Raw genomic sequence first — 24,837 nt, forward strand, 5'->3', positions numbered from 1 at the left:
CCCCAGTTTACACATGTAGAACAGGCACAGGGAGGTGATGTAAGCTGCTAAGATCATATGGTGGTAAACAGGACTTGAACCAAGCAGTTCAGACCCAAGGTCTGTACTCTTACTCAACACGCTTTACTGCCTCAATGTTTATTGCAGGTATGACCATTTCAATGTTTACTGAATTGTATTCCACTGAGAATAACTGATCATATACAAATTCAAAATCACAGAGCACCTTTATAAAGTAAAGTTTAACGTGTTTAACTATGGAGAAGATGGTTATACTTAGTTACCATAGGTACTGGTAACTTTTTTTTTATTTTTATCCTTGCCAAACCTATGAGATAATCTGTCCAAAGGTGAATATTATTAGTGATTCAAGTGCGTCGGAGTAATATTCAAGGACTTCATACTTCTGAGACTCATAAAAACTTCTTAGTAGCTAGAGAAATATACTTGAGTATACATATACGCAACATATATGTATATATACTTTCTTTGCTAATACCTTAAGAGAACTTTATATAAAGTTCTCTTTTTATATATATACACACATATATATGTGTATATATATATATATATAACCTTAGAGAGAGAGGGATTGCACACGAGTGAGAGAGCAAGCGCAAACAATGAACATTGTTCTCTTAATCATTTTCAGTTTTCATTTCATTGCGGCTTTGGGAAAGGCAAAAATGCACAGGATGGAAAATTGGGCAACTTCTCCCCCATAGTTTAGCTCTATTACTGCCATGAGATGTTCTCACCTGCGTTTTCATTTCTCTATTTAACAACAAAAGTAAAACTTGCTGATATTCAGTTGTTCTGAGAAGAGTGTGATGATGTTTGTAAGGATCTTTGAACTGCTGGAAGAAACGTATTCATAAATACCAAAGCAGAAGCCACTTAAATAGTGCACTATTTAATGAGGAATAGACGATTCAGGAGGACTCTGAGTCATTATTAATTTAATGCTCTAAAATAGTAATAGGGGAATTATTCCAAAGATGTTTCATGTATTCTTAGGCTACCAGATATTTAAATTCTTATAGAGTTTAAGACCTATATCTATGTGATATTTGAAGCTATACTGAGAAGACAAAAACGGTTGATCCCAAAGGTGATGACTTAAATGGACTGGAAAACTGGAATACATCCAATTCAGGCTTCCCATTGAATTCATGGTGAAGGGGCAACCGTTGTCCCATATGGAAGTGACTGAGAACTTCCTCAGCATGTTATACTTGCTAATTGCTGTTTGTACACTGGGATTCCCAAATACTTTCCGGTAAGAGAAATGTCTGTCTAGCCGTGGAGAAGCCAGTTCAGCCAAGGCTAATTTGCCCATGGATAACAGTTCCGAGGCAAGCAAAGATACTGGAAGTTGTGACAGCTTCGGGTTGTCGGTTCACAACTAAACATGTGTGAGACACCATCCTATGGAATAATTGTTAACCTTACCTTTTTTTTTTAACCTTAAGCCCTCTTTTGATAAACATACAATCATTGTATTTCCCTTTAATGATGACTGAAATTTCAAAATAAATTTTGTGAATAAAAAGAAATCAAAGTAAAGGTAAATTTAGAATATACTTTTCAAACTATTTAAGCACTCCCATCCCATCCTCCGAGGTTTTTCACGGCTTAAGATACATTCTTCTTGTGTAGTGCAATCTTCTGCGGATGCTAGGTTAGCTATTCTGGAGAGCTATTCCCAGATGGGCTTTGATACATTTTTTGCACTTGAAAACTTTGGACTTTGTGCCTAAGCTTAGATTACTGTTCATTTGCTCATTTATTTTCAAGACAAACTGGGCTCCTCCTTCGGGGTGGCAGCATCAATATGTCCTTTCTTTTGTGGTGCTTCCTAGAGACTTCAAGTAGTACTGGACAGATTTATTTACGGCACGTTCATTTGTTTCATTTGATGTTCCTGTCCCTGATTACCCTGGCAATCGGGGAAAGATTTGTCACCACCTTTGCTCACGAGATTTTCCTCATTTGCTTCAGTTTACTACACGCTATCATAACGATGCAGATGGAATTCATTTCCAATACGGGAACGTGAACAACTGTTTCGGTTTTGGTCTATCATTAATAAAACCCAAGAACAGACGCCAGCAACTGAACGCTGTAGATTCTGACTTCTATTTCTAGCTTGGTAAATGCGCCTTGTCAGATTTCTCCAACGCCGCGTTTGCTTCCTAAACGTGGTGTTTCCTCATTTGCTTTCCATCACTGGATTGAATTCAGGAAGCAGTAGACGTTGGCTTGGAATACGACAGAGAATGTAGCCCTACCAACAGAGGGATGGGTCGATTTAGAGAACAGATTGACAAATCCTGGCCTGTTTTCCACAGGGCATATTTTATATTTCTAAGCGGGAGATCTCGGGTCAGTTTTCAAAAAAAAATTTTTTTTTTTCTTCTTAGCACAGACGAGACGAAAACTGAGAGCCAAAAATGAGCGTCAGCGAGCCCCACCCCATTCGCCGCCAACGGACCTCAGTCTCCTTCCCGCCCACAAACAGCCACTACTACAATTCCCAGCAAGCATCGCGCAGTGCCGCACAAGGGCCAGGCCCCACTGGTATGCTGGGAGTTGTAGTGAATGAACCTGACCACTCTTTCCTTCCACTAGGCATTCTCACTTGGAAGATGGTGATGTGCTGCTATAGCAGTTACTCCAGTTTCGTAATCGGAGCTAAACGTGACCAAAGATTGCGCCCTTCTGCCCTGCGTTGCGCATCGCGTCGGTGCCACGGAGCTTAGCTCCGCCCCCTGCCCACACCCATTCCCCTGACAGCTCGAGCTCCCAGCGGCGGAGAGGCCCAGATTGCGCAGGCGCACCAGCCGGCGCCGCGCTGGGCAGGACTTGAGGGCGGGACGAGAGCTAGGGGCTCCCGGCCGCCGGGGCGCGCACGTAGGCACGCAGGGGCCGTCACGTGGGGCGCCGAGGATCGCAGTGCGCGTGGCCGCGGCGGCTGGTGTGGGGTTGAGTCAGTTGTGAGACCCGGAGCTGCTGACCCAGCCGGCGGCCCAGTGGCCCGGCCACAGAGCGTCAGGCGTCGGGGGTTCGGGAGCGGTGAGCTGGCCGCATCATAGAGCTCGGCCGAGCCGGCGCCGCCGTCGTCCCCCGCCCCCAGCTAGCAAACCGCCGCCGCGGGCGCGCCCCCGCTCTGCGCTGTCTCTCCGATGGCGTCCGCCTCCGGGGCCATGGCGAAGCACGAGCAGATCCTGGTCCTCGACCCGCCCACAGACCTCAAATTCAAAGGTAGGCAGGGAGAGGGCAGCTGACCGGGGTGGGGCGGGCGGACGGCGAGATTTAGGGTGGGTGGAGGGGGGGTCGAGGGAAGGTCGGCGGCTGGCCGCGAGTGAGCGTCCCCTCCCCCACGGCCCGGCACTTTCCATTCTCCGGCTGCGCCCCGCTTCTGCCCTCGGCCCGCCTGCTCCGCGCCCGGCCTGCTCCCTCCCTCGCCCGCTCGCGCCTCGGTGCGCGCGCCGGCCGGGGCGAGGCGGAGGGGCCCGGCCCTGGCGCCGCCGCCGCCGCCATCTTGCGGTCCCGCGGGGGCGCCTCCCGGGTGCTGTCCGCGCCGCTGCCCGCGCCTGGCACTTGTCCTTGGCCCCCGAGGGCCGTCGGGCGTTGTCTGGGAGGGTGTGGGTGGGCGGTGACCTTAGAGCGTGCGCTCTGGTCTGCGGCGGGAAGGGGGGCTCTGGGGGTGGCGCAAGTGCGTCGGTCGCCGGCGCCGGCTGTCAGCGGCGGTGGGAGGCGAGAGGCGAGGCAGCGGTGCGGCGGCCCTGGACTCGGTTCCGAGAGAGAACCACCCTTCGGCCTCGAGCAGGGCCTGGGTGGAGCCGGCCGTCGGCCCTCGCAGAGGGAGTTGCTGCCTCCCTTTTTACCTTGTTTAGAACTCGCTGTCAGGTACCTGGAGCGCTAGGGAGGCGGAGAAGCCCGTGAAGTTCTCTGGTTATGACTTACCCGGTTGTGTTGGCAGAGACCCAAGCGCGTGCGGGCAGGAAGGCTATGCGTCAGCCCGGGAATTGATAGTAGTAGGTTAATAGTAGGCGTCTTCCTGGTCCTCCCGTGTGACATTTCAGCTCACCTTCCGTGCGGGGCGGACCTGGTGTTTGTCTGCTCTTGTTTAGCCCCTTAACTTAGCTTATGTGCTGCGGAATCTTCCGTATTGGTGACTTTTGCCTTTACGTTGCGGTTTATGTGGGGGCTGATGAGGTGTTACTCAGCTCTGGAGCGTCCTTGTATATTTTGTAGCAACGCCTGTGATAAATTGTTAGTCCGATTTTGGTGATTCCCGAGGAACAATCTAAGGGGCCCCTTGGCCCATTTGGGTACTTTAGGGAAGAAAGTTAAACTAGTTTCTTTTTAGGAATACTGAAAGTGTGTGGAGATCCAAAAGCAGATTCCTTGCTGTCTTCGTTTAAGTGTATTGCGAATCGCCTTTTGGATGATTCCTTATCTTGTATTTCAATTTCAGCAGTTACCATGAGAAAATTTTTGTGAAATGTGCAGCTATTCCAATGCTTAAAACAAATGAAATCCTTCGCTGTTGTACAAGGTTGAGTCCAAAGGAAAAACAATTGTTTTCCATAGGAAACGTTTTGAATAGTTTCAGGGATTTTAAAATACTGTCTTCTGGTATTATGAGAGTAATATTGTGTAACTTCTTTATTTTGTAAGCTTTGTAGTACATTTCCAAATATCTTTGAGTGGAAATGTAAGTGAGCTCCTTTTCTAGTAAGGGTTTCAAGACCACTGTTAAATATTTTGAGGGGCACTAAGTGCGTCTTATTGTAACAAGTTCATGTGTGTGGCATGCTGTCACATAGCTTTAGCTGAAAGAAAAAAAAACACCTTTGGGGAATCATGAAATTAACTTATTTTAGGTAGACATTATCTTTGGTTGGAGGAATTTAATGTAAATCTCTATAATTGTATATAACATATTTTTGAGAAGTTAAAAGAATTTTTGCTTTTACTTTTTGACAGGCTGAGTTTACAAAGTAAATTTCTTTTACTAGATGAGCATGTATGTATTACCATTAGGGACTTAGAATCTTTTAAACTGATTTTTTTTTTAATTTTTCTTAACGTTTATTTCTTTTTGAGACAGAGAGAGACAGAGCATGAACGGGGGAGGGTCAGAGAGAAGGAGACACAGAATCTGAAACAGGCTCCAGGCTCTGAGCTGTCAGCACAAGAGCCCGACGCGGGGCTCGAACTCACGGACCGCGAGATCATGACCTGAGCCGAAGTCGGCCGCTTAACCGACTGAGCCACCCAGGCGCCCCAGGGACTTAGAATCTTTAAAAAGCCAATTTTAGGCCAGGAAATGTCTACAGAGTTTGAAGCTTTCTCCCTAGAGAAGTTGTAATGTTGCCATAGTAAGAGACTAATAATAGTGGAGAACAAGCTAAAAACCAAAAAAACCACCTAAAACCCTACACAGTAATATTCATATAGTTCACTTACTTCAGGTATTGAAGAGTTATTACTTATGATTAGAGAACAGGTTCTTCTTGTGTTAGGTTGAAAGTAATTCACGAGGACCGTTTTTAAAAGTTTGGACATCTATAACCACTTTTTAAAATTGACTTTAAAAAAAGTGTTTCACTGAAATGTTTATAGAAACCCATTCAGCTGGGCCACTTAGCGAACACTTACTGAAAGCTTTGTGCCATCCCTATATTTGATTAAGACTAATTCAAGTTACTAGTTTCTGTTTAGGCCTTGAGTGCTAAACAAGGTGGGGAAAGGATTTACAGTTTGTAGTTTAGTGGGAAAAGTATGCGGTTAAACAGTAAACTGTGTTAGGTTTTATCTTTGTCCTTGAAGAACTCTGAGACTAGTGAGGGAGACGTAAAAGGCAGATAGGTGCTGTAACAAGAGGCAAAACTTGAGTGAAGAAGCCCGGCCCGTTAGGAAGCTTTCTTAGAAGAGGCTTATTTTCATTTTGGGGGGAAGGATTGGGCTAGGGAGTGGTTGTTTACTCAACCCCTGATGGGAGAGAACATGTGGCTTATACTTAAGTACCCTGTCAGTTTGCTGTGTGCTTCTGTTCTAGGGTGGGATAAAGGAGAGGATTGGGAAGGAGGAGGGATAGGATGAACTGGGAGGTGACCTTTGGTGTCATTTGATTCTTTCTTTCTTAATCTTATTCTTCTAGTCAGAGGTAAATCATTTGCTTTGATGTATTCAGTTGCACAGTTCAACACTAGGAGACTCATTTAGAATCAACAATGTATGCTTAGTTTGATAAGGCTATAAAGTCATTTCATTCTGACTTGCCCTAAATCACCTGTAAATTTTAGTTTAAGTCTATTTAAAGATAGTTTGCAAAATTCTTTATCATTCAGTAGGTTTATTCGAATTAGTTTGAACTCTACGTGTGACTAGGATGGATTCTCTTAAGTGACTCATTTAATCATTCTGAGAATAGGTGGTGAATTTTTCTGTCACATGCCTAACAATCATCTTGGTACGAATTATCAGCATTTTGCACAATTATGGAGAAACAGATACCAGTTTAATGCATTTTTTAAATACCTTTGTATCTTACTTAAAAATTTTGTTTTAGGGGCACCTGGGTGGTTCAGTCGGTTGAGCATCCAGCCTTCGGCTCAGGTCATGATGTCGAGGTTCGTGAGTTCAAGCCCCACATCCAGACTTGATTGCTGTTAGCCTGTCAGCGCGAGCCCGCTTCCCATCCTCCGTCCCCCTCTCTCTGCCCCTCCTCTGCTTGCATTCTCCCAAAAATAAGTCAATATTAAAAAATTTTTTTGTTTGATATGATTGTCAATATATGAAAGTGCTTTTATAATGGTGTAACGAATTCTACAGTAGCTCTTCTGTTGCATTGGTTTAATGAAAAAGAGGTAGGTATTTTCAAATTATGTTGAAACCCTGGCAGTAATTTGACACAGAATTCAGATTTGAAATTTGATGTTAACATATGAGAGGCTATTTTTTTTGTCCTTAAGTTTTTTATTATTATGAAATTTCTTCCTTTGTAGTATACATTTTGTTTTTCCTAGTTACTAGTAGTTTTGGAGAAAAGTTGGAAGAAGGAAATTTAGAAAATGCTAAAATAAGTTGTGAACATATTCTTCCTACTAATAATCCGAGAAAGGAAAATAGAGCAAAACCATTGTGTTGAAGGTGGCCCGTCACAGTATCATGCCAATAAAGAAAATTAAGCTTTCTGAGGACCCCAGGAACCTGTGGTGTGTCAGCCAGAGCATCTTTGAATAGCACGTTACTAAGAAGTACAAATGAGGATAGAGAGTACTTTTGCTCTTGGCAGATACTTGGCACATTTTTAGGTGTTTTGCATCAGCTCCTATTTCACAGTGGCTGCATCAGATCCCTGAGGTGATTTCCCCCCTTTCCTGGGCCACGGATGACATCTTACTACTCCATTCCTTAAAAGCTTTCAAGTAGCTCTTGATTGCCCACTGGATAAAAGTCTGATTTTTTTTTTTTTTTTTTTTTAGTATGGCATTTAAGCCCTTCCATTTTGTGCTGTCTTCTCTTGTAACACCTGCTCATCTGCACACATCCATACTTTCTTGCCTGAGAAAGAAAAACCCTCCTCATATCCAAGCTTGTTTGTTCTGCTGTTTTTGTTGATTAAGGTAAAATCCCTCATGACTCATGCTTAGACCATGTTCCCTCAGATATTTTCCCTCTCATGTTTTCAACCACTGGGTTCTTCTTTTAAACATATAAATACACTTAATTTTTTCATTTTAAAAAGAAGCAAACAAAATACTTCTTTGACTCCCAACTCCTTCTGGTACATGTCCCTCCCTGTCCCTCATTTCCTTTGCAGTCAAACTTCTTGGAAAAATAGTCCATGTTCATTCACTATCTGTCCTGTATCTCACCTCCTGTTCACTGTAGTACTATTCTCTCCTCACTGCTTATTGATTGCCAACCACATTGATCATTTCCAATTTTTATCTCTCTTTGGCACTTGACATTATTGGCAGTTCCACTTTTTAAACAATTGTTTTCACTTCCATATACTTCTAATTTTCTAATTTGCTCCCTTTATTGTCTCATTTGTGGGCTTTTTAAATGCTAATGTTTCTGAGGTTCTGATTTGTTTTTTGTTTTATCTCTGTAAACTTTCCTTGTTCAGTCTCATTGTTTTGATGGCTTCTCTTTCTTTTCCTTGCTCTCTTTGCACATGTTGGTACACACTCAAATTTGTATTTTTTTTTTTTAATGTTTATTTGTTTAATTTTGAGAGAGAGAGCGCACAAGCCAGGAAAATGGCAGAGAGAGAGAAGGAGGCAGAGAATCCAAACCAGGCTCTAGGCTCTGAGCTGTCAGCACAGAAGCCGGACAGGGGGCTTGAACTCATGAACACTGAGATCATGACCTGACCTGAAGTTGGGTGCTTAACCGACTGAGCCACCCAGGTGTCCCTCAAATTTGTATTTTAATTGGGACTTTGCTGTCAGTTTTAGAATTACTTGGTGACTATCTGGATTTGAGTTGTAACTCAGACACTTCAAACTCAACATATCCCAAACAGGTGTTTTTTTTTTTGTTTTTTTTTTTTTTGTTTTTTACAACCCAAGCCTGTGCGTCTTTCCTTCTTTTTAATATTTTGGTGGCATCGTGATTACTCATACAGAAATACTCTGTATGTCTACTAATTAAAATCTGTATTTCTACATCCCAGAGATAATTCTTGAATCTGTACCCTTTAATGAAGCTTTACTTTTAAATTCACTTATTTTAATTTGTTTATACAATAAAGATTTGACTTTCTGCTCTATGTAGTAAGTGTTGAATAAGTGTTAGAATTACAGTTTGAGTAAAATACAATCTTTGTTTTCATGAGGCAGTTCTAATGGGAGAGATAGACACTAATTGCCTAATTAGAAGAAGGAAATGTAACTATGAAGAGGAGTGTAGTGCTATAAAAATGCAAAAAATAGGGGCGCGTGGGTGGCTCAGCCAGTTAAGCGTCTGCCTTCGGCTCAGGTCATGATCTCTCAATTCATGGGTTCAAGCCCTGCATTGGGCTCTATGCTGACAGCTCAGAGCTTGGAGCCTGCTTTGGATTCTGTGTCTCCATCTCTCTCTGCCTCTCCCCTGCTTGCGCGCTGTCTCTCTCTCAAAAGTGAATAAACATTAAAAAAAAATTAAAAAAAAAGTAAAATATCTTCCTGGTCAGGGAAGACACAATTGGATTAAGGTTTTCTAATATGAGTACAAGCTATTAACCTAGGTGAAAAAAAGAAAAATACAGTAGAAGCAGCATGTGTTTACAAAGATCCTGTGGCAGGAGGGAACATGAAGCGTTTACTGTTACTTAACCTGTTAAAGTAATATCTCATGTTATTTACAAGCCTGAGTCAGTGTAACAGTAGTGGAGACAGCCAAGGTGAGTGTGGTGCTGGTTTGTAGGTTGACTAAAGAGTTTTGTTTTCATCCTAGCCCACTGAGAGATTTAAGTGGGTGGAATGGTAGAAATAGAGGGAATGGAGTGATAATCACATTTGTATTTAAAAAAAGCCGTAATTCTGGGGGCACCTGGGTGGCTCAGTTGGTTAAATGTCCACCTCTTGGTTTAGGCTCAGGTCATGATCTCACAGTTTCGTGGGTTCCATGCTGACAGTGCTGAGCCTGCTGGGGATTCTCTGTCTTCTCTCTCTTTTCCTCCCCCATTCACACGGTCTCTGCTTCTCTCTAAATAAATAAATAAATAAACAAACTTAAAAAAAACATAATTCTGGTAACATAAAGTAGTATTAGAAGGGAGATAGAGATGAATTAGTTTCCTCAGTCCAGGCAAGAGGTGACTACTTGATTTGAGGGACTGGTATTAGAGATGGTGAAAAGTTCAGGAGGATCAAGCCAGTGAAACTTGGTGGTCTATTAGATATGCTCACTGAGAGTACAGGTATCTTGGCCGTCTCTGAGATTCCTCGTTTATGTAACTGGAGGAATGGTGGTGCTGTGTGCTGAGCTAAAAAAGGAAACACTGGAGGGGCGCCTGGGTGGCTCAGTCGGTTAAGGGTCCGACTTTGGCTCAGGTCATGATCTCACAGTCCATGAGTTCGAACCCCACGTTGGGCTCTGTGCCGACAGGTCAGAGCCTGGAGCCTGCTTTAGATTCTGTGTCTCCCTCTCTCTCCCTCTGCCCCTCCCCTGCTCATGATCTGTCTCTGTCTCTCAAAAATAAATATTTAAAAAAAATTTTACAAAAAGAAACACTGGATATTTGAATGAGGACCACATGCATTTTACTTGGGGTTGTGGGAGAGTGGTAGGATGAGGATCCTCATCTCATTAGGTATGTTAGATGTGTTTAGGACCCTTCAGGATATTAATGAAAAGGTAACTAGTAGGTTTTGGTTATATGGATGTGTTTTTCAGGGAGAAGTCTGGGCTTTGGGGAATTGTTTATTTCAGGTGATTATCTCTTGTCTTTTCTCTATTAGTCTGTAAACAGGCCTGCTTTTCTCTAGTGTCTCTCTAGCCACACTGCTGCTAGAACTACCCTTTGTAAAATGCAAACCTCATATTCTTGCTCCCTTGGTTAATAAAGAACCTGGCATATTTTCCCATTATGTAGATGAAAAAGTCCAGAATCCACTGCCTGCCACCCCATTTCTCTTCTACACATAGCTGTAGGTTATATGAAACCATTTTCCCAAACACTTTAAGCTGTTGCAAGACTTTGCACATGCTCTGTCCAGAATATTATTCTCCCTCATATCTGTCAAGGAGTCTCCAAGAATCTCTTCCTTTTGTGAAGCCTTGGATTCTTGCAGTCCAAGTTGGTCACTGCTTTCTTCAGGCCACTATTGAAGCTTGTGCTTATCTGTGATAATCAGCACTTACATACCACATAACATAGTATTTATATTTACGTATTTTTTCTCTCCCAAACTTTAGGTTAACTACTTGAGGATATATTCATTTCTTTTATTTTTACATCCATGGTAACAGGATCTGGCATGGGTGATTGCCCAATAAAAATTGATGTATTGATAGGACTCCAGTGGTTTCTCCTATAATTCCCATGTTTTTCGTCTTGGATCTTTTTTCTGTAAGGTTTTTCATCTGCCTTTGCAGGTAGTTGTGGTTTTAAAACTTTTTAGTTTCAGGAAAGGGATAATAGGGCATTTTGTTAAAAGCTGACTAACCATAGATTTTTTTTTTTTCTTTTTTGTGCTTCACCTTTTTCATTTGTGGAGTGAGAGGCAGGATTAGGTGATTTCCTGGGTGTTCTGGCCCTAAGGATTTTGAATATGTGTGACATCTGAGAACAAAAAGAAAACACGATTTTTCAGTAAAGTAGACAAAATAATACACAGTAAAACATTGGTTTGTGAGCATAATTTGTTCCGGAAACCTGCTGTAATTCAAAGCTCTTGTATATCAAAGCGAATTTAACCATTGGCTCAGTTGTGATCATGTGATGTTTGGCATCATGTACTACTCGTATTGCAATATATCACTCATTTATCAAGTTGAAATTTATTGAAAATGCTTGCTTGTCTTGCGGAACACTTGCAGACCAAGTTACCCACAATCCAGGGTTTTATAGTGTAAGGAATTGGGAAAACTTGATTTATACTTCAGAGTTTAATATTTTCTGATTGTCAGTATTGGTAATTTTCTTATTGGTTTACTGCATTAGTTACCTTTTATTAATTTTATATTTTAGACTGAAAGCGAGCAGGGGAGGGGTAAAGGGAGAGAGAGAGAGAGAGAGAGAGAGAGAGAGAGAATCTTCAAGCAGGCTCCACATCCAGTACAGAGGCCCAGTGTGGAACCTGTGGGGCTTGATCTCACTACATTCAGATCATGACCTGAGCTGAAATCTAGTCACATGCATAATGGACTGAGCCACCCAGGTGCCCCTGTATTAGTTACCTTTTAATTTCCTTTAAGTAAGTCCTTCCTTTACCATGCAGAGATGTTCTGTGAAGAGAGTTAGCAAGCACCCTTTTATTTTTTTAGAGGCACTTCCTGATCTTTTTCTTGTGCTTTTGTATCTTAACCTTGATAGATTCATTGAAGTCTTATCTGCCTTTCAGAGGAGAAAGTGGTTAATACAGGATGGATCCTCAACCTTAAAAAGTTGTTTTAGAAGAAAATTAAATGTAAGAAGGGAGCTATTGTATGCAAATCCTTGTTTATTATAACTGAAATGGGACACAGATTACTAGATAAAAAGTTTAAAACTTCTTATGAAAGCTTTCAAACATTCATAAAAGCATAATGAACTTTTATATACTTAAATTTCATATACTTAAGTTTAATGATTATTAGCATTTTATATTTGTTTAGTTTTTGTTTGCTGTTGTATTTTTTTTTTTTAATGTTTATTTTCGAGAGTGAGGGAGAGAGAGACAAATCGTGAGTGGCAGAGGGACAGAGAGAGGGAGACATAGGATCCAAAGCAGGCTCCAGGCTCTGAGGTGTCAGCACAGAGCCCTAGGTGGGGCTCGAACTCACGAACTGTGAGATCATTACCTGAGCCGAAGTTGGACGCTTAACCTACTGAGCCACCCAGGCGCCCCAGCTGCTGTATAGATTCTGGATAACGACATTTCAAACCTAAATACTTGAGTTTGCTTTTCTAATAAACAGAGACATTTTCTTTACATAGTTGTGATGTCATTATCTTAAAACCAAAAATAATTATTTAACATCATCTAATATTTAACCTGTTGAAGATTTCCCCAGTTGTATGTACTTCTGTTTTTTAGTTTTTAAAGTTTATTTATTTTGAGAGAGAGAAAGCAAGCAGGGTACAGACAGAAAGAGGGAGAGAGAGAGAATCCTAAGCAGGCTCTGCACTGTCAATGTATAGTCTGAGGTAGGCTCAAACTCAGGAATGGTGAGATCATGACCTCAGCTGATGCTTAAGTGTCTGAGCCACCCAGTCTCCCCTGTATGTCTGTTTTTTAGCTGGTTTGTTCAGCTTACGCATTGCATTTGTTTGTCGTGTATCCGAGTCTTAATTTTAAACACTGCTTCCCCCACTTTTTTTTTTTTTTAAATCATACTCTTGTTGAGAAGATCAGGTGGTTGAATTGTCAAATAGTCTAGGTATGTGTGGGATGTCTTTCCTGTAAATTTGGATTTAGATTTGAGGGCTTGATTAGATTTAGGTCAGTATTTGGTGGTAAAAATAATTCATGGATGGAATTGTGTCACATCAGGGATAGACAGTGTCTGGTTTTCCCAGTTTTAGTGATGTTGATTGGTGATAACAGCCTTACTTCCGCATTAAAAAGTTGCATAAATATGAGCCTGTTTATGTTAATATGTGCAAGAAAAAAGATTGGAAAGAAAATGTTAACAAGTCATTGGCTCTACTTCAGGATGTGAGTGTCTTCTGTATTTTTACTTTTCTGTTTTCCAGGACTTCTACAGTGAACTCTTTTTTTTAATAAGAGAGAAAAACTTAAAATTGTTTTGTTACTAGATAGCTTCAGAAGATGAGATCAGAAGGTTTTCATTTGTCCTTCCTGTATTATTTTGTTTAATTTTTAATTAATATTTTAAGTGTTAACAGTCTGAGGTCTTACTTTTTTTTAATAATAAGACAAGTTATAGAAAGGTAAATAGAAAACAAGTCTAATGTTTGCAACCTTCCAGTAACAGATCACAAATCAAGGTATATAAAGACAAATAGAAAACCATTATTATCTCAAAGTAGATCTTATTTATATATCTAAATCTAATTTGTAAATCATAACTGTATATAAATGTGTTGTTTCTTTGAGCTCTTGCTATTGGCATCAATTGATGGTCTCTTGTAAGAAGTATGATAAGTTTGTTTGGGGGTATTTACTTCTCTGAGAATGGCTCCTGTTTATAGATTCTGTTAAAGAGCCAGGTGGCTCTAAGCAGCAGATAGATTTTTAGGATCCCTCTTCCCCCAGTGTTGATTGTTTCATGGTGAGCACCTAACCCAGGGCCAACCAATACATATGCTGATGACCGATTAGTCAAAATTTTGATGCCGCCCCTTTAAACACACTTAGTTTAGATGATAGGCTTTAGGTCTTTAAAGCAGGCTGATTTGTGCCAGGTTTAAGCAGAAGCAACTCCGTTGAGAGAGAAGAGGGAGAGAAAAGCAGGCCAGAGATCTTGAGGTCCCAGGAACCAGTTTCTCTTGAATGCAGCCTCTTCTTTTGAGGCCAGCTATACTTCATTTCCTGTGTCCTAGAGACTCTTTATATCTTTTTTTTTTAATTTTTTTATTATTAAAAAAAATTTTTTTTTTCAACGTTTTTTATTTATTTTTGGGAGAGAGAGAGACAAAGCATGAACGGGGGAGGGGCAGAGAGAGAGGGAGACACAGAATCGGAAACAGGCTCCAGGCTCCGAGCCATCGGCCCAGAGCCTGACGCGGGGCTCGAACTCACGGACCGCAAGATCGTGACCTGGCTGAAGTCGGACGCTTAACCGACTGCGCCACCCAGGCGCCCTGAGACTCTTTATATCTTTATAATAAACTCTTAAGTGTGATTTTTGTTCTTCATAATAAATTCATTGCTTAAACAAGATTGGACTTCATAATTTGTGAAAATATGTTCAACTTCATGATTGTCCACATACTTCACTTTATGAAAATAATCTAAAACCAGTGTCTTAAATTTTTATGGGAAAAACATTCACATAGATGTTTTTGAAGACTTGTCATTGATATGACGTAGTTTGCCTGGCTGCTTTTCACTGGCATTTGGAATGTTCTTATAACTAGAGTAATCGTGAACATTTTGTACTGTTTTCAAAATTCAGGTTTAAATGAACTAGTGTAGTTAATGTGTATTTTAGCTTTTTAAGGGTGTGATTAAATTCAGTTACCATTTTTACAAATAGATATTAACTAAAAAAGAATTAACATGAGAGGACTTTAAAATACTTAGCTTGCAATACAATTTGTTAGGTTTCTTATGGGCCTGCATTTTTACAGCTTTTATTTTGTAGCTCTGTGCTTCCATATATATCTATGTACATACATATATCCGTTTATATATATATGTGTGTATATATATATATATATATTTACTTTAGTACTTGGATAATCTGACATGAATTGGAGTGACTACCATACTTTTAAAGGTATAGGGTATCTTTGTTTCCTGTTTAGTTGTTTTCTCTATTAAAAAAATTACCTTTATAACTTATCAGGGAAGATGAATCACTTGGTCTTGTTTGCTGAGTACTTTTCCCACTGCCAAAAACTTCAATAACAGTGAAATCCTCAGATGTGTTTTTCTGAATCTTTTCAGTTTTCCTCCAGCATGTTACAAATAAAAGATTTCATGAACAAATGAAACTAATATGTGTACATGTTTAAAAGTCCCATCTGATTATAAAATAAGTGCTTAATGTAGAGAATTGAAAAAGGATGGAAAAGTGTAAAGCAAATAAAAATTACTCAATCTTACCACCTAGAAATAACCTCTGTTAACATTTGATATATTTCTTTTTATATATTTTGTGTGTATAATTCTGCATACTTATATTCTGTATTTTTGTTAATATTACCATTTCTCATAGTACAAATATTTTCAAGAATTTTAGATCTGTAAATGGTGCTAAAAACATTTATTTTAATTTCTCTCCAAATATGCATTTTCCTTTTATTTCCTACCATCTTACTTATCTAGACTTTAAAAACTTTTCTAAACTCTTCAGATAGGGAGCACTTCTATTTTAATAAAGATGTTAAATTAAGTAGCGTGCATCCTTCATGTTTGGCCGTGAACAGAAATGTTCTCTTTCAAATAATTTTTTAGGTGTGTGTGCATCTTTTCTTTAGTAGATGGTTACACAGTGGAAGGACATAATTTGTATAAAGTTACAAATCAGAAGGATACTTCATTTCTGTGAAAAGATAATTTATTGTTTATGCTCTCCTTCCTGTTTTCAAGACACTGGGATTGTTAAAGTCAGAGTGAACAGCCTATGCATCAAAAGATCTGAAAAAACACTTCTAAAATGTTTACAATAACTTTATGCAAAATGTTAATAAGGCTGTGAGAATTTAGGATTGAATTATCTGCCATTTTACCATGGAGTAGAAGATAGGCAGTTAGGTGAAGTTGATCATAATGTCACTTTATTTTTTTTTTAACTTTTAATTTTGAGAGAGAGAGAGTGCATGAGCAGGGGAGGGGCAGAGAGAGTGGGAGACACAGAATCCGAAGCGGGCTCCAGGCTCTGAGCTGTCAGAGCCTGATGCAGGGCTTGAACTCATGAACCGTGAGATCATGCTCTGAGCCGAAGTCGGACACTTAACCGACTGAGCCACCCAGGCGCCCCCGTAATGTTACATAATTTTAAAGCCCAGAGGAGCCTTGGAAGGTCATTCTGTTTACTAATGACCCCTGTCTACTGCAGGGGTTAGACTGTCCTGGAGAAGTCAAGTGATTTGGTCGGGGTCAATCACCTGGTTAATAGTTTTAGCTCTTAAGCCTCAAAACCAGTGTACTGTATTACAGTTTTTATGAAAGTCATAGTACACCATTGATGACAGGAACTAGCCCCTCCCTCTCCAAAAGGCTTCCAAAGGAACAAAGAAAATAGATGTTTTGACTTTTTACTTAGGTGCTTTTCCATGTGAAGGTAATGAGTGAGTATTTAACTGTGTGATCAGAACACTACTACATTATTTGAAAGTGGTAGAGGAGAAATAAGACATGGTTCCTGCTTATTGATGAATTCTTTTAACTATGATTTTAAGACCCTAGAATGGGAAAATTGATTTTTTTTTTTTTTTGAATGGCTACACACTTCTGTATTCAGTGTATTTTGGAGATTTTTTTGTGATGCACTCTCATCATGTATTCATGATACATTAATGTCAGGATCCATATTTTTATAATTAATGTTAGTGAAACTTTATAACAAAATATGTTTAGTGTTTTTAAAACCTTCTTGAATAGCATTGACTCATTTTGTTTTCCAGAAAGTAGTACTCTGTTTATTTGGACAAAAATATTTGTACAATATAGTATTTATTCACTACCCTCTATGCCAGGGATTTTTACAGCTGCTGGAATATGGTAGAGAACAGAACAAAGACCCAGTCTTTGTGGACCCCACATTCAAGTCTGAGATTTCAATGTGTTTGAAAAAAAATATAGAAAATGAAATAAATTAAGGTGACTTCATTTTTAAAAATTCTAAAGAAAATGTTATAGGGCTTTCTTGGATGTAAAAACATAGGATATTTTCTCAGTGTTTATGATACTTATTTCAGGAAATACTCAGTTGTTGACCTGTATATGGGACCAAGGGAAATATATCCATTTAAAAATCATTATCATATATTAATGATTTGACTGCAGTTTCATGCTTTATTGCTGCAGAAATCTGCCTGGAATGCTTATGAATTAGGAAGCAATTGTAGGTAGGTAGTTTGCATAAAATACATGTAGAATTTATGAGAGTTCAGGCTCTGGAATCAGACCAGGTTTGACTATCAACTTCCACTGCTTTGTAGTTTATGACAGGTGTTTTAACTTGTTGCAGGCAAGTTGTCTGTAAAATGGGGATAATAAAGTGTCTTGTTAAAGCCTATGAGGGACATAATTCATGCAGAGTTCTTGATACAGGGTGAAGGCTCAATAAAGGCTAGCTGTTATAAAAATTTTTTTGTTGTTAACACTTTTTACTGTTACTACTGCCATGCTACTATTACTGTGCAAATTCTTAATTGATATTCTGTATACTATACTGTATCTACTTCACATACATAATTTAGTATGACAGGTACTCAGTGTCATCTTCATGTAACTGGAAAACTGTTTAATCAGTGATATAGCTATTAATTTGCTAAAACCTGTGGAAACATTGAGTGAAGTGTAGTCATCACCTGCTTTGCTGCAGCAGAATTATTTATGTGTTTGAGCTGAGCATCCAGCTTTCCTTATTAAATTTTTACCTATTCTGTTTCAGTAAAGGAAGGATGAAGGAGTAAAAATGTAATGGTCAACATAAATGACTTATGAAGACCTAGAGTCGTAGCATTTGAAACAGAACATACATATTTCTGACATTTTTGTCATTGTTGTATGTTGATGAAAAAGAATTCATGTGACTGTCCCAACGATACTTCCAGTGTGTATTTACTTAACAAATAATATTGAACAGCTACTATGACTTAAGGTCTGTGTTAATTACTTCAGTTCATTCAAGGAGGAAGTGAATGTTTCTTTTTAGGGGAGCTTGTAGTTTTGTTGGATAAGACATGTATATAAAAAAGTAAGTGAGAAGTGCCATTGAGAGGTATAGACTATGTATTGTGTGAATTGTGTGGTCAGTCATATTTCTCCTCCAAGATTCATGCTTTGGTTCATTGCACTGTCTGTTTTTAATCATACAGGGGCTGCTAACTGAGTCTGTTCCTTATAGCCAAGAACGCAGAAAGATCTTGTCAAGAACTAAAGGGTCTAAAAATTGAGTGTACTACAATTTTATGAATATTGGTAGAAAAGATATATGTGATCCCCGGGTTTAGAGACAAAGGACTTTATTCTTCATGACACTACATACAGCACAAGCTTTATATTTGTGTTAATTTCCTTTGCCTCCTCAAAGGGCAACACACGGGTTCAGTTTAGGCAGATGCTGCTCCCATAGTGGTTCTGTGTCATAGGTGAGACTGTCCCTTGAGCGTAGGGAGCCTGAATCTTTCCTAATGGGCTACATGGAAACTTACCTGACCTTTTTTCTTAGAGGAAGACCTATTTTACTAGCCAGTAAGCAAACCTGTTCTCTCCTTAGGAAGGAGACATTGTTTTCCAAGACTGTTCACTATTTAAAGACCTCCTTGAGAAGATAGTCTGGATGAAAGCCCCAGGGCCTCCTGTTGGCGAAACATGTAGAAATGCTAGAGGCCAGTAGAGACTCCTCTCCTAATAGGCCTCTGAGTAGGTCATCTAAGTGGAAGTCACACAATAAATTTCATATATTGGAAAAATAAATAAATAAATGGAAGTCACAGAGTTCATGAATTAATGTTCATGTGTGTTGCCTGCTTATTTTAAGCTTCATCTCAGAGGCATGTCTTTCCTTTTTCTTCTCTCTCTCTCTTTTTTAATGCTTTTATTTATTTTTTTAAATTTTTTTTTTTTCAACGTTTTTTATTTATTTTTGGGACAGACAGAGACAGAGCATGAACGGGGGAGGAGCAGAGAGAGAGGGAGACACAGAATCGGAAACAGGCTCCAGGCTCCGAGCCATCAGCCCAGAGCCTGACGCGGGGCTCGAACTCACGGACCGCGAGATCGTGACCTGGCTGAAGTCGGACGCTTAACCGACTGTGCCACCCAGGCGCCCCAATGCTTTTATTTATTTTTGAGAGAGGCAGGGAGGGAGGGAGGGAGAGGGCATGAGCAGGGGAGGGATAGAGAGGAGACAACAGAATCTGAAGCAGGCTTCAGGCTCTGAGCTGTCAGCACAGAGCCTGATGCGGGGCTTGAACTCGGGAACTGCAAGATCATGGCCTGAGTTGAGTTGGATGCTTAACCAGCTGAGCCACCCAGGTGCCCCTCAGAGGCCTTTTCTATTTCTAAAATGCTCTATGCTCTGTACTACTGCTTATCATGAATTAAAATTTGATTCTTTTCAGAGTAAGCAAATAGTGAACTCAAATTGATACGCATATTGAGGTGTTTAGAAGTGAGTGTACTGATGTCTTCAGCTTATTTTGAAATGCATTAAAAATAAGATGGATGGGCAGAGAGATGAAATAGATAAGTCTTAAAAGTAAATACAACAAAATGTTAATTCTGGAATCTAGGTAATGGGTATATGATTGTTTACAATGATTTCAATTTCTTTGTATGAACATTTTCAATACAGTGTTGGGGAAAAAACCAACTGTTCTCTTCCACAACTCAGTTTTCTTTGCACCTAAACTCATCAAGAAAACTTCAATGGCAGTTCGTATCAAAATGTGGATGGGTGACAACATTTTAAAAAATTGTTTAGTCAGAGTGGTTGTACTTTTTTAAGCTTATTGGGGTTCCTTTTAAGATTGTGGGTTTGGAGAATAAGGGTCCCACTATTTAGAAGGAAATCATTGCTCTGAATGCTAGCATTTTAGGTATACTGAGTATAAAGGGTATTTCATGCTGGAAAAATATTTTTAGGTAAAGGAGGCAGGCCATTCCCACTTGGGACCTCCTTCTGGATGAGGTGACTTCAACTTGCGCTACATTTTTGAGATTTTAGCTTCCAGGTTTTTACAGATTTATGTTCAGAGTTTTTTTTACATAGAGACAATATTTGTGTGTGTTACATTTCTGATTTTTAGAATTTGTTTCTGGGTATAGGATTTTGGCTATAACAAAATAACAATAGTTGGAATAACAATTGTAAGTAATAACAATTGTAGTTGGAATTAGAATACTTAGTGACAGAAAATGTGGTGGCTGCTTAAAAGTGAGACTAAAGGAGGAAACAACCCATGTAATTGTAAAAGGTAGGGTTATTTTGACTGTAGCTTTTTTTTTTTCCAGTTGATGAGTACACATAAATGTAAACTATTTTGTGTAATTTTCTTGTTTTATATGGAATATAAATAGTGAAATTTACATATAAACAGTAAAATTTCATCTCTAACATAGGATGTATGTATGGTAGCTGTGATTGGTGACTAGTATACTATGAGGTCATCTTAAAATGGACGCTTTCATCAATATCACTCATCATCAGGGAAATAAAAATCAAAACCACAATGAGATACCACCTTACACCTGTCAGAATGGCTAACATTAACAACTCAGGCAACAACAGATGTTGGCGAGGATGCGGAGAAAGAGGATCTCTTTTGCATTGTTGGTGGCAGTGGAAGCTGGTGCAGGCACTCTGGAAAACAGTATGGAGGTTCCTCAAAAAACTGAAAATAGAACTACCCTACGACCCAGCAATTGCACTACTAGGCATTTATCCACGGGATACAGGTGTGCTGTTTCAAAGGGACACATGCACCCCCATGTTTATAGCAGCACTAGCAACAGTAGCCAAAGTACGGAAAGAGCCCAAATGTCCATCGATGGATGAATGGATAAAGAAAATGTGGTATATATACAATGGAGTATTACTCAGCAATCAAAAAGAATGAAATCTACCTGGAGGGTATTATGCTAAGTGCAATTAGTCAGAGAAAGACAAAAATCATATGACTTCATTCATATGAGGACTTTAAGAGACAAAACAGATGAACATAAGGGAAGGGACACAAAAATAATATAAAAATAGGGAGGGGGACAAAACAGAAGAGACTCATAAATATGGAGGGTTGCTAGAGGGGTTGTGGGAGGGGGGATGGGCCAAATGGGTAAGGGGCATTAAGGAATCTACTCCTGAAATCACTGTTGTACCATATGCTAACTAATTTGGATGTCAATTTAAAAAAAATAAAATAAAAAAAATGGATGCTTTTAGTAATTGTTTGTAAATGTTAAACTAAGCATTTACGTTAGACACCTAACAGGATTTTCCTCAATACAGGGATTTTTAGTAGTCCTCAAAACATGAATATTGGTTTTTACATAAATTGCTTCAGATGTTCACTTTCTCATCCAAACTGCTTTTCACTGTTGTTTTCAGGTTTTTTTTTTTTATAGGTTACATCAAGGATCGGCTTTTCTAAAAAAAATTGTTTTGCATAAATGAAAAATATGTATGGTTTGTAGAATTGTCAAAAAGTGAATACCCATGTAATCACTGCCTAAGACAAGAACTAGAACTTGGCTATTATTCTAAAAACCTTCCTTGTACCCAATCCCAGTTACTATCTCTTTCCCTGCAAAGTTGATCCCTATCCTGACTTTAAGGTAATTCTTTTTCTTTTCTTTCTTTCTTTCTTTCTTTCTTTCTTTCTTTCTTTCTTTCTTTCTTTCTTTCTTTCTTTCTTTCTTTCTTTCTTTCTTTCTTTCTTTCTTTCTTTCTTTCTTTCTTTCTTTCTTTCTTTCTTTCTTTCTTTCTTTCTTTCTTTCTTTCTGAGAGTAAGCACACAAACTGTGCATGCAAGCGGGGGAGGTGCAGGGGGAAGGGGAGGTGGGAGAGAGGGAGAGGGAGAGAAAGAATCTTAAGCAGGCTCCACGCCTAGCTTGGAGCCCGGAGGTAGGGCTCCATCTCACCGCTGTGAGATCATGACCTGAGCCGAATCAAGAGTTGGACACTTAACTGACTGAACCACCCAGGTGCTTCTACTTGTTTTTCTTTTCTTTCCTTTTTCTTTCTCTTTTCTTTTGATGTTTTATCTATTTTTGAGAGTGAGAACACAGGTGGGGGAGGGACAGAGGGGCGGGGAACAGAAGATCTGAAGCAGGTTCTGCACTGACAGCAGCAAGCCTGGAGTGGGGCTTGAACTCACAAACTGAGATCATGATCTGAACTGATGTCCGACGCTCAACCACTGAGCCACCTAGGTGCCCCTACTTATTTTTCTTACCGGTTTAACCACTTAAGCATTGCAGAGGATAAGTTTTCAGTCAGTCAAGCAGATTACTGATGTGATGCAGTGGTTTTTAACCCTGTTGGACATAGTACCCCATTTGTATATTTTATATTCTTTAATACGTGCTTTACTATCTCAAAATGAAATTCATATATAAAATTTCCTACCAGCATAAAAATTAAAGTTTTAAAGGTTTTTTTTTTTTTTTTTTTTTTTAATGTTTATTTTTTTGAGAGAGTGTGAGTGGGAGAGGGATAGAGACAGGTGGGGACAGAGGAGCCTGAAGCAGGCTCCATGCTGACAGCAGCAAGCTTGAGGCGGGCTGGAACCTGTAAGCGGTGAGGTCATGACCCGACCTTAAGTCGGATGCTTAGCCATCTGAGCCATTCAGTTGCCCCCAAATTAAAATTTTAATATAATACCCTAACTATACCCTAAAAGAGAATTAAAAAAATAAATTTATAATGAAATATGCCTTTTAGTGTAAATGTTTGGGCATGACTATAACAAAAGACGTAGTGAACTAGCCAGGTACTTGTAACCTTCCTAATAACAAGTAAGTTTGGATTTAAGAGAATACCACAGTTACCTGAATTGGACTGACTGGTTTTCTTTAACATTTTGAAATAAGGGCAAAATAAGAAAATTTGTGGATAAGGATAGAATCGGGTATGTAACCTACAAATGTCTCCTGACTGATAACAAGTGTGTTGTGGTGATTCAAGTATCATGAGTGGCATTACTGTTGGTAGAATAATTTTCTGTGATGGTAAATGTAACCTTTTCAAGAGGAAGGAGAACGAATTTTTCCTTTTTTACACAGTAGATATATTTCTGGAAAAGAGATTTTTTTTCCAGTATGAATTTGAAGGCGTATTTGATAATTTGAAGAAATATATGATAATTTGGTCAGATGAGGGCATGATATACTTCATTGTATGGGACTGCCCAGACATTGCAGAATGTCTAAGATCTTCATTCCTCTTCTCCCCCGACCAGTAGCACCACCCACCCAGTCCTGATGTTAGACAAAAATACCCGTGAGGAGAATCACCCTTGGATTTAGGATTTGGTTGTAGTGCTTACAATAAATTATGTAACTTTTCCTCTATTTTTCAGGGTCTGTAAAGGTGGATTTCATCAGGTCTTTCTAACCAGTAGGCTCAGGGATCTATGATACACCCCAGCACCCCCTCCCCCCCTCGACCCTAATCTTCCTGTCTCACCCATATTCCCCCAAAAAATTCCATGTAAAATTTTTGTGAACATTTCACTCACGTTATTTTCTGGGGTATTATTCTGGTATTTCTGGGGTGTATTCTGGTATTATTTTCTGGGGTAGTATATAGGTTTCATCACATTCTTAAAGGGTTCTGTGACCCAAAAAAGTGGACCTGATGTTTCTTTCCAAGACCTCTTATAACAGTTAAATGTGGTCATTCTTATGCTAACATTCATCAGTAACTGCTGATTTTCCATTTTAACTGGGGAAAATGGGCTCAGACTCTGAACTATCTGCAGGGAGTTATTTCTACTGGGAGAGCACTGTTAAGATGCTTGGTTATAGGGACACAGTGGAGCAGAAAATTTCAAATTCATATGGTAGGTGGGCTTATTCGTTTGTAAGTACGTAATTTCACATTTTACTCATACGGTTAACATATCCAGTTAAGAACTTTGTTTTAAATTGGTGGGCTTTTTTCTTTTTGGTGGGCTGTTATCTTCATCTTTAGATAGTTTGCATATAAATTTTCAGTATTATTTCAGAGTTCATATGTTGATGAAAATTGATACATGGTCATTTTCTAAATCAGTTTTAAAAGTCAGTTATTTTGGGCACCTGGGTAGCTCCATTGGTTAAGCGTCTGACTCTTGATTTTGGCTCAGATCATTATCTCACAGTCCTGGGATTGAGCCCACCTCAGGCTTCTCGCTGAGGTGTGGAGCCTGCTTGGGATTCATAGTCATTCATTCATTCATTCATTCATTCATTCATATTCTTTCTCTCTTTCTGTCTCTCCCCCTCTCTCTCCCTCCCTCTCTCCCCGCCCCCTCGTGTGTGTGTGTGTGTGTGTGTGCGCGCACACACACACTCTCAAAAATTAAAAAAGTTATTTTACCTTATTTTGGAAAATTGTTGTTTTCCTCTAAAATTGGGATCATTTAAAAAATCTTACGTATGTTATAAAAGTATAGGATTGTTCAAAATTAAAGTTTTGTGAAAGGTTTCTTTTGTCATGTTACTAATAAATTGTTTTTTTGGCCATGCTTACTACTAATGTTAAAGTCCTACTTGAAATAGTCCTTTAAAAATTTATGTATTCTCAAATATCTGTAGTAACTTATGAATTTTGAGAATATTAAGA

At 39.4% G+C, this 24,837-nt stretch overlaps 1 protein-coding gene and 2 long non-coding RNA genes across 4 annotated transcripts in view; 2 read left to right on the forward strand and 1 right to left on the reverse strand.

Moving 5' to 3' along the window:
- Positions 1–897: 897 nt before the first annotated feature.
- LOC131490400 (uncharacterized) lies at positions 898–2,777 on the reverse strand. The gene is made up of 2 exons (XR_009251080.1): positions 2,642–2,777; positions 898–2,287 (listed from the first exon to the last, which is right to left on the reverse strand). It is a non-coding gene; the product is annotated as an uncharacterized LOC131490400 (long non-coding RNA).
- Positions 2,778–2,969: 192 nt separating this feature from the next.
- VAPA (VAMP associated protein A) overlaps positions 2,970–24,837 on the forward strand; it is a 45,498-nt gene continuing 23,630 nt past the window's right edge. The window contains exon 1 of one of the 2 annotated variants that reach the window (XM_058692715.1): positions 2,970–3,264. In XM_058692715.1, the coding sequence (XP_058548698.1) occupies positions 3,186–3,264 (79 nt within the window). In that variant the 5' untranslated portion in view covers positions 2,970–3,185. The remainder of the gene's footprint in view (positions 3,265–24,837) is intronic. The other variant, XM_058692716.1, reaches the window with a different exon arrangement.
- Positions 4,239–13,286, forward strand: LOC131490402 (uncharacterized). Its single transcript, XR_009251081.1, has 2 exons — positions 4,239–6,644; positions 7,500–13,286. It is a non-coding gene; the product is annotated as an uncharacterized LOC131490402 (long non-coding RNA).

The sequence above is a fragment of the Neofelis nebulosa genome, chromosome 11 (assembly GCF_028018385.1).
Source record: "Neofelis nebulosa isolate mNeoNeb1 chromosome 11, mNeoNeb1.pri, whole genome shotgun sequence".
Classification (NCBI taxonomy): Eukaryota; Metazoa; Chordata; class Mammalia; order Carnivora; family Felidae; genus Neofelis; species Neofelis nebulosa.